The sequence below is a fragment of the Panthera uncia genome, chromosome D1, assembly GCF_023721935.1.
Source record: "Panthera uncia isolate 11264 chromosome D1, Puncia_PCG_1.0, whole genome shotgun sequence".
Lineage (NCBI taxonomy): Eukaryota > Metazoa > Chordata > Mammalia > Carnivora > Felidae > Panthera > Panthera uncia.
Window position 1 is genome coordinate 105,899,584 of NC_064808.1, and position 18,564 is coordinate 105,918,147.

At 38.1% G+C, this 18,564-nt stretch overlaps 1 protein-coding gene across 1 annotated transcript in view; it reads left to right on the forward strand.

Moving 5' to 3' along the window:
• Window positions 1–14,574, forward strand: part of GUCY1A2 (guanylate cyclase 1 soluble subunit alpha 2) — a 297,464-nt gene extending 282,890 nt beyond the window's left edge. The window contains exon 8 of the mRNA XM_049641286.1: window positions 10,418–14,574. Within this exon, the coding sequence (XP_049497243.1) occupies window positions 10,418–10,625 (208 nt within the window). The 3' untranslated portion in view covers window positions 10,626–14,574. The remainder of the gene's footprint in view (window positions 1–10,417) is intronic.
• Window positions 14,575–18,564: the final 3,990 nt, after the last annotated feature.

Below are 18,564 nucleotides of genomic sequence, written 5' to 3' on the forward strand. Positions count from 1 at the left end.
TAGGAAGAACAAATATTGTTACAATGTCAATACTACCAAAAGCACTCTACATATTCAATGCTATACCTATCAAAATAACAGAAGCATTTTTCACAGAGCTAGAACAAACTGTCCTAAGATTTGTATGGAACCAGAAAAGACCCCGAATAGCCAAAGCGATCTTGAAAAATAAAACCAAAGCAGGAGGCATCACAATCCTGGACTTCAAGCTGTATTACAAAGCTGTAATCATCAAGACAGTATGGTACTGGCACAAGAACAGACACTCAGATCAATGGAACAGAATAGAGAACCCACAAATGGACCCACACACGTATGGCCAATTTATCTTTGACAAAGCAGGAAAGAATATCCAATGGAATAAACACAGTGTCTTCAGCAAGTGGTGCTGGGAACACTGGACAGCGACATGCAGAAGAATGAACCTGGACCACTTTCTTACACCATACACAAAAATAAACTCAAAATGGATGAAAGACCTCAATGTAAGACAGAAAGCCATCAAAATCATCAAGGAGAAAGCAGGCAAAAACCTCTTTGATCTTGGCCGCAGCAACTTCTTACTCAACATCTCTCCAGAGGCAAGGGAAACAAAAGCAAAAATGAACTACTGGGATCTCATCAATTGATGCTAAAAAGCTTCTGCATAGCAAAGGAAACGATCGGCAAAACTAAAAAACAACCAATGGATTGGGAGAAGATATTTGCAAACGGAATATCAGATAAAGGGTTAGTATCCAAAAATCTATAAATAACTTATCAAACTCAACACCCAAAAAACAACTAATCCAGTGAAGAAATGGGCAAAAGATATGAATAGACACTTCTCCAAAGAAGACACCCAGGTGGCCAACCAACACATGAAAACATGCTCAACATCACTCACCATCAGGGAAATACATCAAACCCACAATGAGATACCACCTCACACCTGTCAGAATGGCTAACATGAACAACTCAAGCAACAACAGATGTTGGCGAGGATGCGGAGAAAGAGGATCTCTTTTGCACTGCTGGTGGGAATGCAAACTGGTGCAGCCCCTCTGGAAAACAGTATGGAGGTTCCTCAAAAAATTAAAAATAGAACTATCCTACAACCCAGCAATGGCACTATTAGGTATTTACCCAAGGGATATGGGTATGCTGTTTCAAAGGGTAACATGCATCCCAGTGTTTGTGGCAGCACTGTCAACAGTATCCAAGTAGGGAAAGAACTCAAATGTCCATTGATGGATGAATGGATAAAGAAGATGTGGTGTATCCACACACAATGGAGTATTACTTGGCAATTAAAAAGAATGAAATCTTGCCATTTGCAACTATGGAACTAGAGGGTATTATGCTAAGCAAAATTAGTCAGAGAAAGACAAATATCACATGACTTCACTCATATGAGGACTTTAAGACAGAGAACAGATGAACACAAGGGAAGGGAAGTAAAAATAATATAAAAACAGGGAGGGGGACAAAACATAGGAGACTCTTAAATACGGAGAACAAACAGAAGGTTATTGGAGGGGTTGTGGGAGGGGGGATGGGCTAAATGGGTAAGGGGCATTAAGGAATCTACTCCTGAAATCATTGTTGCACTATATGCTAACTAACTTGGATGTAAATTAAAAACTTTTAAAAATTAAAATAAATAGAAAAAATAAACATTAAAAATAAAAAAAATAAAAGATCAATGGAAACAAGAGTTTGTTTTTGGGGAAGGCCAAATTATCAAAAGTGATAAAGCTTTAGCTTGACTCCTCATGAAAAAAAAAAAGGGAGAGGAATGAAATAAATCGAAAATGAAGAGAAGAATCTATACCATGGACATACAAAGGATTATAAGAGACTACTATGAAAAATTATATGGTAACAAATTGGACAATTTCAAAGAAATGGCCAAATTCCTAGAAACATGCAATCTTCCAAATGGAATGAGGAAGAAAGAGAAAATCTGAACAGGACCAATTAGCAGTAACAAAATTGAGTTGGTAATAGGAAAACTGCCACAAAAGTCCAGGACCAGATATATTCTCAGGTAAGTTCTTCTCAGGTAATTAAGAAGAATTAATACCAATTTTCCTGAAACTATTCCAAAAAATATAAGACAAAACTTCCAAACACATTTTATGAAGCCAGCATTACTGTGATACCAAAACCAGAAAAGGATAACACAAAAAAGGAGTATTATAGGCCAATATCTCTGGTGAACATAGTTGTAAAAATCCTCAGCAAAATGTCAGCAAACTGCATTCAACAATACAATAAAAGGATCATTGACCATGATCAAGTAAGATTTATTCTGGGGTATGAGGATGATTTAGTGTCTGCAAATGAATTGATACATTATGGTAACAAATGAAGGATAAAAATCAGATGTTCATCTTAGTAGATGCAAAAAAAAAAATCATGTGACAAAATCCAACATGCTTCCATGATAAAAACTCTCAAAGTGGGTTTTTAGACAGAAATACTTCAACCTAGTAAGAGTAAGGTGTGGCAAACCCAAGATAGTATATACTCAATAGGGAAAAACTGACAGCTTTTTATTTATTTTTTCCTATGTTTCTTTTTGAAGGAGTAAGAGACAACATGAGTGGGGGAGGGACAGAGAGCAAGGGAGACACAGAATCTGAAGCAGGCTCCAGGCTCAGAACTGTCAGCACAAGCTGTGAGACCATGACCTGAGCCAATGTCGGATGCTTAACTGACTAAACCACCCAGGCGCCCCAAGAGCCTTTTCTTTAAGACCAGGAATAACACAAACATGTCCATTCTCATCACTTTTATCCAACATAGTACTGGAAGTTCTAGTCACAACAGTTACATAAGAAAAAGAAATAAAAGGCATCCAAACCGATAAGGAAGGAGTAAAACTGTCACTATTTGCAGATGGCATGATACAGAGAAAATATAGAAAACCCTCAAGTCGCTACCACAACAGTGTTAGAAGTAATAAATTTAATAACATTGCAAGATACCAAACTGAGACATCAGTTGCATTTTTATACAGTAATAATGAGGTAACAGAAAGAGAACTTAAGAAAACAATTCCATTTATAGTGGCACCAAAAACAAACAAAATACCTAGGAATAAATTGAACCAAGGAGTTGACACACCTGTACCCAACAACTCTAAAAGATTAATGAAAGCAATTGAAGAGGACACAAAAGACATATGATGCTCATAGGCGGGAACAATAAATATTGTTGAAATATCCATACTACCCAAAGCATTCTATATTTTTAATCAGTGCCTGTGGAAATACCAATAGCATTTTCCAAAGAACTGAACAAATAACTCAAAAATTTGTATGAAACCACAAAAGACCCTGAATAGCCAAAGCAATCTTGAGAAAGAACAAAGGTGGAGGGATCACAATCTGAGATTTAAAGATATACTCCAAAGCTACAATAATGAAAACTGTATGGCACTAGCACAAAAATAGACACATAGATCAAGGGAACAGAACAGAGTCTAGAAATAAACCCACATTTATACTGTCAATTAATCTATAACAAAGGAGACAAGAATGTATAATGGGGAAATCTCTTCAGTAAACAGTGTTGGAAAGACTGGATGCTACCTACAAAATGAAACTGGACCACTTTCTTACAGCATACACAAAAACTCAAAATGGAATAGAGACCTAAATGTGGGACCTGAAATCATAAAACTCTTCGATGAAAACATAGGCAGTAATCTCTTTGGCATGAATATTAGCAACATTTTTTTCTAGATATGTCTCCTCAGGTAAAGGAAACAAAAGCAAAAATAAACTGTTAAGGCTACACCAATATAAAAAGCTTTCACACAGCGAAATAAACTACCAACAAAACAAAAAGGCATTGTACTGAATGGGAGAAGACATTTTCAAATGACATATCCAACAAGGGATTAGTCTCCAAAATTTATAAAGACCTCTTATACAACTCAACACCAAAAAAGAAAAAAAAAAACAAAAAACAAGCAAACAAACAAACAAAAAAAGCAGTCTGATTAAAAATTGGGCAAGGGACCTGATCTGACATTTTCTTTTTTTTTAAAGAAAGATAGAGATACCAACAGACATGGAAGATGCTGAACATCACTGATCATCAGGAAAATGCAAATCAAAACCACAATGAGTTATCACCTTATACCTTTGAGAATAGCTGGTTTCACAAAGAGAAGAAATAACAAGAGTTGGTGAGGATGAGGAGATAAAGAACCATGTGCTCTATTGATGGTAACATAAACTGGTGCATTCACTGTGAAAATCAGTATAGAGTTTCCTCAAAAAATTAAAACTAGAAATGCTGTATGATCCAATAATTCCACTATTGTGTATTCACCCAAAGGGAAAAAAAAAAACACTAGCTCATAAAGATATCTTGACCACTATATTTTTGCAGCATTTACAGTAGTCAAGTTACAGAAGCACCCTAAGTAGCCATAGATGAAAGGATAAATATATGGTATATTTAAAAAATGGAATATTACTCAGCCATAAAAAAGAATGAGGTCTTGCCATTTGTGACAACAATGAATGCACATAGGTTGCATTATGTTAAGTGAATTCAAGCAGTCAGATAAAGACAAATACCATAGGACTTCACTTGTATGTGGAATCTAAAAAATGAAATGAACAAAGATAAAAAGCAAAAATAGACTCTTAAGTATGGAAAGCCATCTGGTGGTTGCCATAGAGGAGGGGGTAGGCAAAAAGGGGTGCAGGTAAGTGGGAGGTACAGACTTTCAGTTTTGGAATGAATTGGTCATGGGAGTAAAAGGTACCATATAGGGAATGTAGTCAGTGGCACTGGAATCGTGTTGTACAGTGACAGACTGCAGCTACACTTGAGCTGAGCACAGCCTAAATTGTAGAGTTGTCCAATCACTGTGTTGTACACCTGAAACAAATGTTACACTGGTCAGCTGTACTTCAAACAAACAAACAAACAAACAAACCCCGTGCAGTGTATCCTGGGTGTCTCAGTGGGTTAAGTGTCTGATTCTTGGTTTCTATCCAGATCATGACTTCACAGTTCGTGAGATCGAGTCCCAGGTTGGGCTCTGTGCTGACAGTGTGGAGCCTGCTTGGGAATATCTCTCTCTCTCTCTCTCTCTCTCTCTCTCTCTCTCTCCTCCTCCTCCTCCCCTGCTCATGCTCTGTCTCTTGCTGCCTCACAATAAGTTAATTAAATAATTTTTTAAAAAAAAGGTAGAGAAAAAGATACATTGAGATATATTATCCTTAATTTTCCTAACACCAGAGATAGAATGATGATGATGAGAGAGACTGATCAACATCAAGGAGAAAATTCATATCCACTGGAGTAGCAAACAGAATGAAATCTGAGTTTCTAGCAGCAAATTCTGAGGGGAAAGTAATTTCCAAATAAAAATTTAATGCCTAATGAGAACAATCAAACTGAGAGTTAACTAAAGACATTTCAGACATCCAAGGTCTTTAAAAGGTCATTATCCAGATAATCTTTCAGGCCCTCAGCTCTGAAAGATGCAGCATATATTACCCCATCTTGCCTCGGTCTTACATCCCCTTTTGGCGAGTGGTAGCATGGTAATTAGTAGACAAGTTAGTGACCACTCTGGTAAGCATTCTGAATGGTTACTATCTCAGAGCTTTCTGCATATTACATGGATCTTTTCAGTTGTTGAAACGAAGGTTTTCTAATCTCACAAGATGACTTCAAACAAGTAGGTCTTAGGTGACTACCTACACTAGTGGGTCACCATTAGAGACTGCAACGACATGTATTAATTTCCTCAAGGTAGGTTCTGTCTGTGGGTGGTCCATGGTGTCCACTCGGCTAAATCAAAACAAAAACATAACCAATCACTTTATAGAAAGATATTTTCAGCAAAAATAAAAATTCTTCTCAGTCCTCTCCTGTCCCACAATTAATATGATCAGAAGTAGAAATGCACTGGGTCAGCACCCAGCTCGTGGAAGGCATTGAATAAAATAACTTTTGACTGGCTGACGGCTGAATTCACTGACCAAAGACTGCATGAAGCCTGGCTCAAGAATTGCACGACTGGTTATTTTTCCTCATAATAGAGTCTAGAGAATTGCGGGAAATACATAGAGCAAGTGGACATAATTCACAATGAAATCATTGTATGTAATTGGAGAAAAGTATATAGAAGAATGAAAGACCAGATTCTGACCTTATCCTATAGATGACCAAGCTGTATTTTATAGAAGCCAATTTGCAGAAGTTAATAAATCTTCTGATCTGCAGAAGTTAATAAATCCCAGAATAAGTTGCCTGAAATGTCACTGTTACAATTCTGTTACCTATTAAAAAGCTCTGAGTCCCGTGTTAAAATGTAAATTACATTTAGGTCATTTGGACCTCAGTGCGAATAAGTTTCAGGTCCATTTATAGAACAGAATACAGGATAGAGCACAAAGCTTGGTGTGGTCAGAGATGTGCAAATAAGAACTGAGTGAGTCAGAGATGGCTTAGTTTTCCTAACAGTTTTCCTAACAGTGAGGGAGCATGGTATCCAGCTCCCCTCACATGTTTGGGGGCCATCCAGTGATTCAAAACAGCAGAGTATTCTCATCTTGAAAATCAATTTGTAGGAAAAACTTTGTTGAGAGACGATGAATACTAACAGGCAGGTGAAGTAGGATTTGTGTGCCTTCCCAATACTTATTAAACATGTTGCCAAAACCCCCAGGTTATATATCAACCAGCTGGGGATTATGGCTGGGGATGAATTTAGATTTGTGTGGCATCGAAGCTTCCATATCAGTCCCAAGTTGCTGAAGAAATGGATTCTTAGGCAGAGCTTTAGAGCCAGCCCAGGGACTTGGACTTAATAAAGCATTTCAGAGGGGATCAGAGGTTCTGGAGTGATCAGTGTATAAATTCCTAATCCCTGTATACACATTTGAGCATTTATTCAGCACCACGACTCATCATCGCCAGGCATGCTGTGTGAAATGTTTCCCCTGACCTCCCGCACAGACCCACCAGGAACTCATTCAGATTGTACTACTGGAAGTCATCTCAATATTTCACTTCAGCATTCATTTATACAAACGCTGCTAAATCCTGGATATCATAGGAGCTTCTGTGAATTTGCTCTTCTGTGCTCTCATTCATGTTATTGAAGTTTAAAACTGTACTGAGTTTATTAATACAAAAATATTTAGTTGGAGAAGAATAAAGCCCCATAAAAGCTACTGTCTTTGTGATTTTTAGCACATCAAATATGAGACGTATTTAAAAAGTCAAGAGATCAATTCATTGTGAAGTTTCCTACCAAAGTGCAGTGAATTATTTAAAAGCACTGCCTCTAAAGCCGCTAGTGACCCACTTTCAGTCATTTACAAGTACTTTCATAGGTGTAAACTCAATGTTATTTTTCAGTGTCAGAACATCTCAATTACGGCAAAATATGAAGACCTTGGTGACTCAAATAGAGCATAAAAAAATAGAGGACTTAACATAAATAGAAGAATATAGCTCATGTGGAGTCCTATCTACTGCATGGGACTTTAAAGAGACTTATTTGAAAGGTTGGTGTTGTGGCTCAATTTTATAATTGGTAGAGGTGAACTTTATTGCTCTGGCTCTTGACTTTTGTACTAAGATGCACAGTCATCTCTCTAGTAACCATGCAGAATTTCCTTCTTTGGATTTTATTTTATGTGTTACTCAAGACCGCCTTGTATTGCTGCTACTTTGTTCCTGTGAGTATTTCTTGCCTTTTAAATTCTATGTTAAGTCATTCTGGGCATGCCTACTTCTTCTCGTCCATTCAGAAAACCATTACAGCATGTCGCCAGCACTCAACATGTTTGTTGATTGATACCCAATTATTTTCACATCGATGACCATTCTGTTTGAGCTAAGCAAAATTATTGTGGAATTCAGTGCTAAACTTAACTACTGTTGAGGAATCTTACATTTTATTTCAGAAGTGACTGGTTATATATTGTATGTACAGAAAATTGACATCTGTAAAAACAAAAAGAAAGCAAACTACCAACAATTTCATTGTGATTGTCATTAATGCCTTACCTATATCTCAGTTTCATTGTTATCACAGAAAGCTATCTTAGTGTAGTCTTCTTTTTTTTTTTTTTTTTTTTTTTTTTTTTTTTTTGAGAGAGACAGAGAGTGAGCATGAGTTGGGGAGGGGCAGAGAAAGAGAGAATCCTAAGCAGGAATCCAGCACAGAGCCCTATGCAGGGCTTGTACCCACAAACTGTGAGATCATGACCTGAGCTGAAATCAAGAGTCGGGCTTAACTGACTGAGCCCTCCAGGCATCCTATCTTAGTGTAGACTTATTTATTATAGGGTTGAGCTTAATTAGGAGTTAACAAATCTGGATTCTAGTTCCAAGGCCACTGCTGTCTTACTGCTTAAGACATTAAATTAGAGTGATTGAGCAAATCAGCCTAACTTAATCCAGGCTTGCTTTTACCATAAATTTGTCAGAGAAGAGCATGTTGTTGTCAGAGAAGAGATTCTGCATAGGGTTATGTGGATGAGGATGAAAAAGGGAAAGAATTCTGAAATTTTAGAGCCTCATTTCCTTATATTCCAAGTTAGTATGGTCATTGTATAATATTTTTAAAGAAATGGTGAGTTAAAACTTAAAAATCCTTGGGGTACCTGGGTACCTTGGTCAGTCGAGCGTCCGAGTTTGGCTCAGGTCATGATCTCATGGTTTATGAGTTCTAGCCCTGTGTCGGGATCTGTGCTGACAGCTCAGAGTCTGGAGTCTGCTTCAGATTCTGTGTCTCCCTCTCTCTCGCTTTCCCCCCACCCCCATCTCTGTCTCTCTCTCAGAAATAAACATTAAAAAGACAACTAAAGCTTAAAAATCCTTTACAAAGCAAAATAGTACCACTCCTGTTGGTAAAAGTAAATATAGACTGCTCCTCCTACTATAAGAATTCTTAGTGCTATCAGCTGTTGTTTTCATATATTTTATCCATTAAACATCAAGGAATGTTTTTTTCCCTCTCAGTGTGGAGATGATTATCAGTGCTTGTGCAATGATCTTTCATTCCCACACATCCTTTGTTTTCCATGAACTTACTGCCCTTTTTGACCCTGCCTTCTACCTTCTACAAGCTGGTTCTTGTACCTGACCAGTCTCTTACACTGCATACCTGGTATCTGCTGTTACCATTCACCTGGCTCAGGAAAATGAGCTGTTTTTAGGAAAGGGGTGATGCTGGGTTTGGCTACTCTCTGCCTTCCAAATAAAGTCTACATGTTTAGGATTTCAAAGTGTTGTCTTACCCTACTGCTGATGCAGACCCTTCACTGTCTTCCTCATTATGTAAACATGGTTGGAAATGCATTGATACTGATCACACATTTCCCTATTACTGTGGGCTTTGGTTTTCAGTATTTATTTCCTGCTTCTTTTATTCCATGTTTCCATCTCTGTTGACAAAACTTGGTATTCTACTCACGAGTATATTCACAAGAGTGCCCAGGAGATTTTTCTCAGGCAATAAGAAGCAACCTAGGAGGGCTGTTGAGTTAAATTGAATGGCAGGGCCACACCTTTAGGTCTGGGTATTGAACTTAATGTTTCATGGACCTGGACAAGAGTAAGTCTCTGGTGTTTGTGTACTAGAAAAGAGTAAGTGTGACTGGAAGGGAAGAGTCACACTGTTTGACCAGTAAATGCTGGAGTTCACAAAACATTGCTAGAGATCAGTGACCAACTATTGAAGACACTTGAAGTCATGAATGTTCTACAATGCTAAATAACTGATATGTTTGATACACAGGACACACATTTAAAGCCTATCAAGAATCTGCAAAACATAAGAGGATTGTTCCAGAATTTAGGCAGGTTTTAAAACCAGAAAGGGTAAATACTACATATTCAAATAAAGATTTGTGTTATACATGGGGTGCCTGGGTGGCTCACTCAGTGGAGCATCTGACTGGATTTTGGCACAGGTCATGATCTCATAGTCGTGTGATTGAGCCCTCAAGTTGGGCTCATGCTGAGCCTGGAGCCTGCTTGGGTTTCTCAGTCTCCCTCTCTGTCTTTGCCCCTTCCCTGCTTGTGTGCATGCACACATGCTCTCAAAATAAATAAGTAAACATTAAAAAAAGAAAGAATTTGCATTGTACAGTTTTCTTTTGCCTTTTGTTTAGGAAAAAAATCAAATTTGAAAAATATTTTCAAGTAGGACCAGAAATAGCATTTTTTTAAAAAAATTATAACATGAAGGCATCTTTCCTGACAAACAACATTTCCTGGCAATTGGAGCCCTAGGAAGGCCACGTGTTTTACAAAGAAATAGAGGTGTCAGCATGAGCCTGGTCGTTGATTGGCTTCCTGAGCCTTTAAATTTTTTGTCTGTTTATTCTCCCTTATCCTGCCGATTTGACCTATTTGATTCACATTATCTGTATTTTCTTCTTAGATTATTAAAACGGGAAGAAAGCTTCACATTCATTCCTCGGTCCCGTGAAGAGCTTCCAGATAACTTTCCAAAGGAAATCCCTGGGATCTGCTATTTCCTGGAGGTAAGAACTGGTCCTAAGCAGCCAAAGCCTTCTCTTTCTTCATCAAGAATCAAGAAAGTTTCCTACAACATTGGCACCATGTTCCTCCGGGAGACAAGCCTCTGAGACCTTCAGCAGATCAAAGACTTCTCCACAAAGCACAAGCCCACAACATGGGTCATGAAGGGGGAGTGCAAAGAGATTGTTTCTCTTCCACTGATTTGCTGAGAACAAGCAGCAGAATTTCTGTGTTATGTTAGGCAATAATCCTAGAAAAAGGTGGGTGATGACTGTCAGTAAAAAAGAAACCGGAGGGGGTGGGGCAGAAATAAGAGGTGTCCATCCATAGGAGTGCTTTTAGTCATATATATATTTTAATCACAACTAACCAATAAATAGATTCTGTGTTTTCTTGTTTGTCGCACATACAGGTATCTTTCCCTATATATTTCTATCACTTTTGAGAGCCAGTTTTGATGATCAATTCCTACATTTAGTGAGTTGGTATGTGAGGAATATTTTATAATTTTGTTTCCCCGAACAGACATTTCATACGTACATCATAGCTCTGTGGTTGCCTTCCTGGCAGGAAGAACTATAACTCCACAAAATATTTTAAGGATATTACCTATTTTTATACATCTCTCTTCTGAATAATTCCATTTCACACACAACACTATTCAATTGTCAGAATCTGCTACTGTGTAGTTGGTATATTATGTAACTAACCTATTAATCAAATGTAGTTTGACATATTTAGACAGATTAGTGCTTGGACTGAGAATACATATAACAGGATTCAGATGCTGAGAAAGCACCGTAAGTCTGCTTAGTAAATGTATCTTTTAAATTTAATTAATGTAGCATGGAATCCAGAGGAAATCAAATTTCCTAATAACAGATTGCGCTGTAACTAGGATCACAGAAAAGTCTTCTTACTATCTTCTACTGAATGCCGGTTACAATGAAATGCTTTGCTGCATTGGACCCTTTTCAATTTAGCGCTCCTAAATTTAGGTAGCTTGTGCTCCATGTTCGAGGGCATTGTCATAAGCAGCTTGTTGCTACGGAACTTGTTAGTACTTCCCCCCAACCCCACCTTGCCCAAGCACTGATGCCTCCTAAGTCTACCTGCCATTCTTGGGAGCAAATTCCTCAACGCTGGCATTAGTGACAAAGCAGTAGTAGGGACATTTTGCCAAGAATGCTGTTTCCTCTTGCCAAATAAGCCAGGGGTGGGGGGTGGGGGAGGAACCCTGTATTTTATGGCTTTGAGATTTCAAAAAAACAAAAGAGTTTTTCTTCTGCAGTTTCATTGATGTGACTCTTCAGTCGGTGAATCCCCTTGGTGAATGCTGAAGTAGGTCTAGCCTTCAGGCCCAGTAATTGTCATCGTGACAGATAGGCTTCTATTGCACATGGTGCTAACATGGAGAGCTGTTCCCACGAATCAATACTGCATGAAAATATTATCGCAGACTCGCCCTGCAATTAGGAGCACAGCCTGTCCAGAGTTTTTCTCTTTTGGATCAAATATAAAACCCAAGTTTCTATTGAGGTTGATGAGCTGGAAACATTGGTTTCCTTGAAACCTTGAAGGGGCTCTTTCTTTTCCTTCAGATGGTATCCTCATAGACCGCTTATGTCTACTGAATGTAATCCATTTCTTGTTCTAGTCAGGCATTTCGGCTGCATTACGATTTGTTTACGACAAAACTCAGCTAAGGAGCATATTAACTAATGTCCAGTGTAACTGTGGGGCTTATGAGTATTTTTAAGTTCTCTAAGTGTGTAGCTAGAAAACATTTATAGATATGCCAAGTATTTGTTAAAATGGTGATCACTTTTGTAATTGCACCCCAAGACTTATGAGGACCCTAGGGCAACACTTAGTGTGGAGACAGGATCTAGACCCTGAGCTCTCTGATAGCTCCCTGTCCCTCTCCTCCCTGGGTCTAGTAGGCCTCTGTTTTGAACAACATGGAGGCCAGAAAGCTTGGACATTTAAGGGGAGGCATATAGACTGAGAACAGGGTGCTGTCATGGAATCTCTTCAGGGGACTGGGAGATTAAACTACTTCCTTAACTGGGAATAAGGAGAGGTTTACCATCAGGTGGCCAGTACAGGCTGGGAGCACCGGAGCCCTCATACTAAAAGCAGTCAGCCCTTGCAATGTGTTCTGTACAGCACAGGAACATTGAGAGAGCACCAAGCTTGCTCAAGTCACAGAAGCTTATGCTGCACAGGAATTTACTTAGGGTTTATTATGATCATAAGTAAATCAATAAACATTTGGGTGGTAAACAATGTGTTTTGTAACCATAAAGCCGAAAGGGACTTCCAGTAATCATCCAATTTATTTCTCTGTTTTTTGTGAAGATTTGTCTGAGCAACTATTCTAAATAGATGATCATTCTCTCTATATTTAAGAATATCTATGGCAAGCATATTTTAAAAGCATCATTAAAAATCCACTTCATTATCCAGTAATTGGTAATAGGGCCCAAGACATGAATTGTATATATATTCAGTTGGTCAAAATAACAAACTCTTATAGTTTCTATGGTTCTACTTAGAGAAGAAGTAGCCATATCATTGTCACAAATATCACAACGAAAAAGATACCAGAGATCTATTATATATCACAGACAGGATGTAAACTACATTTTTCAAACAATATAATCTAAATGTATCTTTGAAGCTAGAGTCTGAGACAATAGTCTCATCTGTTTCCATTTTGCCATCCTGCAAGCATTGACTATTAGTTATGCTGTTGCTATGTGTTTGCAAGTTAACTGCGTAAAATGGCCTTCGTTCTAGCTGCTGTCATAGAATTTAGAAACTGTGAAAAACCCTTACATTTTTATTTCTCCGATGTAACACAGTCCGCATATTCTCCATTTTGGAATTAAAACTATAACCATGAATCATAGCGAGGATTTCACTTGACTAATATCTATACATTATTCTTACCTAAAAACTGTTGCAGACACGATGCATTTTAGTGTGCAGAGTAAAAGAGAATGTAAATGGGGTGTCTCATTAGACATGTGGTATTACATTAGGGAAACAGTATTAATCCACTCTCAAAAGGATACATTAAAATATAATTTGGCACATAGAGCTCCTTCAGTTTAGTGTTCTTTTAGGAACCTGTTTTGAAGAAGTCACCTTATGACTAGGCATCAGCAGCAAAGATTCACAATGGCACTAGTATTATTTTGATAGAACATCATTGTTTGCAAATAAATCAGTTATTCAACAAAGTCATATACCTTCATATGTACCCCCAAACACAGTGCACAGTATGTGCTTTGGGAATCTGGATAAATAGGTAACATTAGCCATAATAACAAAGATTAATACTCAATGCCCACATAAGACAGTTGGCTGTCTCAGCCACGTAGTGTGACGTCAATAAGGAAAGAAGACATAGCTCCTATGTAACAGGTGACCAAACTGTCTAAAACCTGCCTTGATATCCATCTCTTCTCCTTTATTTTGGAATTCTCTTTTAATATCTGACTGTGTGGAGTCCAATGAGCTATGACCTCTTAGGACTCTGAGATGGGCACTGATGCCTGAGACTTTGAGTCCATGGATTCAGCACTTCAAATGTGAACTCTCATGGTCTCACACTTGGTCTTCTTGTCCAATGACGATAGTATCAGGGACATAGTCTTTTATTGTTAAAGTGCAAAAATGTGCCTCTCCGGGAAACAGTAAAACGAGACAACAGCTTCTACAGAATCTTACTCCCAAGTGCAGCAGGGCTTTTAATTGTGCAAAATGTTCCAAAGATTTCAAGCAATAAAGCAAAATTAAATTGATGCATGCAAAGAAAAGGCAAAGCCTCAGAGCCTGGAAAACCACCAAGCTCTGTTTTTTTTTTTTTTTTTGGTTTTTTTTTTTTTTTTTTGGACAAAAATACTGCTACCAATTGAGATCCTGTATTTCAGTTTGGGAGATATCAAAAAAGAACTCAAGATGACAACTGTCATTATGTCATTACATATATTTCCTGAAAGCGCCTTGGGATCGTGACTTGCTGAGGGCAGGTATAACGGATCGTCAGGGCCTATTTACACAGGTAGGTTTCTGTCTTATCATGCGTTTGGAGCATGACCCTGTCTTACTCCATGCTGTCACTGGAAACAAGCTGGCTCCCTCAACCATGGCCCCAACAACCCCATCCTCCTTGTGCTTCTGAACCTAAGATGGCCACAGCAAAAGTTGCTGATGTCTGTCTCAGGCAGACAGAAAGACTCACTCCAGGCCCAAGTAACAATGCACTTCTGAAGTGAACTAAGCACTTCAAGTTGTGCTGGGGCATGCCAACACCTGCAGCTTTCCCCTGTGCTGTGTCTTCAAAATAACAATCTGACTCCAAGCACTTGGTGTAACTTCATAGAAAATTCCTTCAAAATGAATGATACATGACTCTGCATAGGCTTTGGGCAACACCAGATGCCTTTCAGCCAACAATACCTAGAAACTCAAGTCCAAGGACCAAGCCCCATACTGCAGCCTAGGTATTTCTATTATTAAGTTATAGATCTTCAAGTACAAAATCTATGTTGTATCAGAGGCTTCTATAAGGGTATTTTATGAGATAGAGCTGGAAAAACACAGTAGAGGAGAGACTGAGTAATCAGAGGCTAACATATTCCAATCTGAATGATTCTGTATGGGTAGCTCTTGATAGGAATATACTTCGTCCACAAGCAGTTGATTTCATATATACATAAGTTGTGTTAACATGACTGAACTTTATTGTTAGGTGGATAAACTGGCCCCAGCATTGGACTCAGTAGGAGGATCCTTGAGGTGGTGAATGAAGAACAGACTCTGATATTATAAACAGAGTAACATAAATCTTGTCAGAATGTACTGAGATAGTGTGCAAAATTCCTTCCTCACACTTGATTCAAACAACTGAAACCTAAGTATTCTTGTCCTGCTGCTTTTCTGTTGCCTTCCTTCCTTTTCTTCCTTCTCCCTTTCATAAAGAAAGGTCAGTGCTACCGTCAATCTCACCTTATAAAATAGTTACACTTTTATAATGTAATGAATGCTCTTTGTGTGTTTGTGGGTGTACGTATGCGTGCGTGTGTGTGCTGAATGTAGAGATTAACATGATTAAAAGGAGTGCCATTTTGAAGGACCTACAAGGTCAAAAATTAAAGTTTGCATTTTTATTTCCAATATGTTGTGACCAGAGCACAGCACCAGTCAAGTGCTCCACTGCCATCCCATCCTTATTAAGAAATGATCCTGTTCAATGGTTCAGCTCATCAGCTTGGTAGTCTCTGACTGCCTACCTAAGAATGACCTAGGAAGGAAGCTTTCAGAAATACAAATTATTGAGCTTTACTTGTGTGGCCTAGGAATCTGTACTGAGAAAAAAATCACTCTCGGTAATGTGAATATATAGCCAGATTTGGGAATTATTGAAGAGTATTCAAATCATCCCAATTACTAGGAATAAATACAAGTTGACTAAGGGAGTATATATTATGTCATGTGTAGTTATTTTGAAGAGCTAAGTATTCTGGGCTTTGTGGCATTATTTCCTTCACAAGTTTTAATTTTAGTTTTAGTCTCAAATTTACAGTCTGCTTTTTGAGCACGATATTTCAAACCTATTAGAGAAAGGAGTCAACACTAATAAGCATGAGGAATGAATATTGCTCACTATAGGGCTATCAGGCACACTAGATATGGTACCATTTTCTTAGTTACCACCAGAGCTGTGCAGGATATCACAGTATTTGCTGATCCTCACCACCAAGATATTAACTATCAACTTTTGAACACAGAAGCAAATGTCGAAGTGACAGCCTGATTTCTGAATGCTTTGATTTTTATGTTATAAGAAATCACCAACTCAATACTTAGTCTCACTCTGTACTTTTCACGTTGAATTGTGCATTCATCTAAAAATGATTTCCTAGCAATACTTTATAACAACCTTGCAAGCAATAATTTAAGCCATGGTATGATGCCACATGAAACCTGCACTTTTGTGCACGTCATAGAACCTTTAGGGAAATAGAGACACGTTTTATACAAGCAATAATATAGCTGGCATGGACTCTCAAAAGATATCCGTGATTCTACTACAGCGAAATGAGCAGCAGCAAGTGATAAGTTGGACGAAAATTAGCTGAGCAAATAATATGGTTCATCTGTCTCAGAAGTTATTCATTTGCACACATGCTATAAAGTAATAGACTCCCATCACATTATTTCTCTTGTATAACTTTTAAGTACCTATTGTAATATGATTTCTATTCCTCTCAAGAGATATGTGTATGTAATGTTGCCCAGACTTTCAGATCTTTGTGGAATATAGTAGTAAGGAACAGTTAAGGACGGATAAATGAGTAAAGGTGGAGCAGAGGTTGGATGAGTTGGTTGAGAATGTAGGCTTTGCAGAAATGTAGATAGATGTTAGGACATGTAAATTCAACTCTTGGATTGATAAGGTCTCAGAAGATGAAAGACAAAAAGAGCTCACAACTACTGTTTTCTATGGTGGCAAATACTTAGTCAGTACAATAGTATTTTGTCTCCAGAATATGATTGGTTGGATGTCACCTGTAGCATAACTTAAGAAACATCTGAAAATGATTCTGTAGCCATGTTGCAAATAACCTGCCCTTCTCAACTATTTTGATGATAGCAGTGAAGCTTGCAAATTTCAAACTGAGGAACTTAAATGTTTAGTCTCAAAATGTAATTTTAATCAAATATGGCATAATCAATAATAATCGGTCCTTTAGTACTTAAATTACCCCTCCACCATTTAGCATAACATACTAGGATTATAGCTAAAAGCAACCAGTAAATTTATGTGACACTGAGGAACTTCTAAACATCAGATTATCATTTAGCAAAGTCACATAAGCTTAGGATCCATTCAGAGGCCTCTCAATAAGATTACAGCTCCCATCACTGCCTCGGCCTGTAAGCTCTCTTTTAACCATGAATCTGAATACAGTTGGGATGGTGCATGAGTTTGCTGCTAGATTACCTTCCTGTTACCACTGCAAAAGTTAAGGCAGCATCCTTGTCACAATTTAGAGAAGCCCCCTGCTGAAAATCCAACAGGATTGTTGATTCCCTGAGAAAGCTTTTGACAATTTTCTTTTGGTATGTCATTGGATGCTTAATTCTTAGTAAATGTGCTTTTGATTGTTAAGAATGAAAAATACTTAATTTGAACGTGTTAAACTATAGTGAACTTATCCTCTCAGCAAATTCATCTAGTTGGTGAGCAGATCATTCTTAATATTAGACGTCAGTACTGTTATTATGGAAAGCAGAAAACTAAATAGTAAGCCCGAGTCGTACCTTGTTTCTGATTCTTTTGATACATATTTTAAAAATAAAGGGATCAGTTCATGTTCAGCCTTCTTCTGTGGCCTTTTCACTATTTGGAGATAAAGAAGAGATTCTTCTAAATATGTTTTTATGGTGGCCTATTAATACAGTCATGTATTAACTGGGGTAAAATCAGAAATGTGCAAAATTGCTTCTTCACACTACCTCCGTTTTTCAAGACACTCCTGCCATTTTGCTGCCTGGCAGTCGTAAGTCAGACTCAGACAGACGGACACGGGATGTGTGGAAAGGGTGGGTGGGGATGGGAGGAGCGTTAGAAGAGATTAAGCAAAAAGATTTACTTGTTTTTTTCAGGAAGGTATAGATACCCTTAGAGGAGAGGAAGTTTCCGTAATAGACACATGTGGTTTCATGAAGCCAAATGATTATCTGACTGCTGGTCATTCTTATTTTGAAAAGAGAAAAGGGAAAAAATTCTTTACAAGCCATACTCTGTTTTCTTAGGAGGTAGTGTCAGCCTCTCAGTAGTGGCACCATCAGTAATGCTGGGATTAGAGCCTCACGGAGATAAATATAGAACCCCTCTGAAGGTGGCAGATAGAACCAGCCGTGGTTTCTGTGATAAAGGTAAATGGAAGTGTCAGAACATTTCCCCCTTTATAACACGCCTGGCTGAGGTAACATTCAGGGAGAAGAATACAGTCTGATTTTATACAT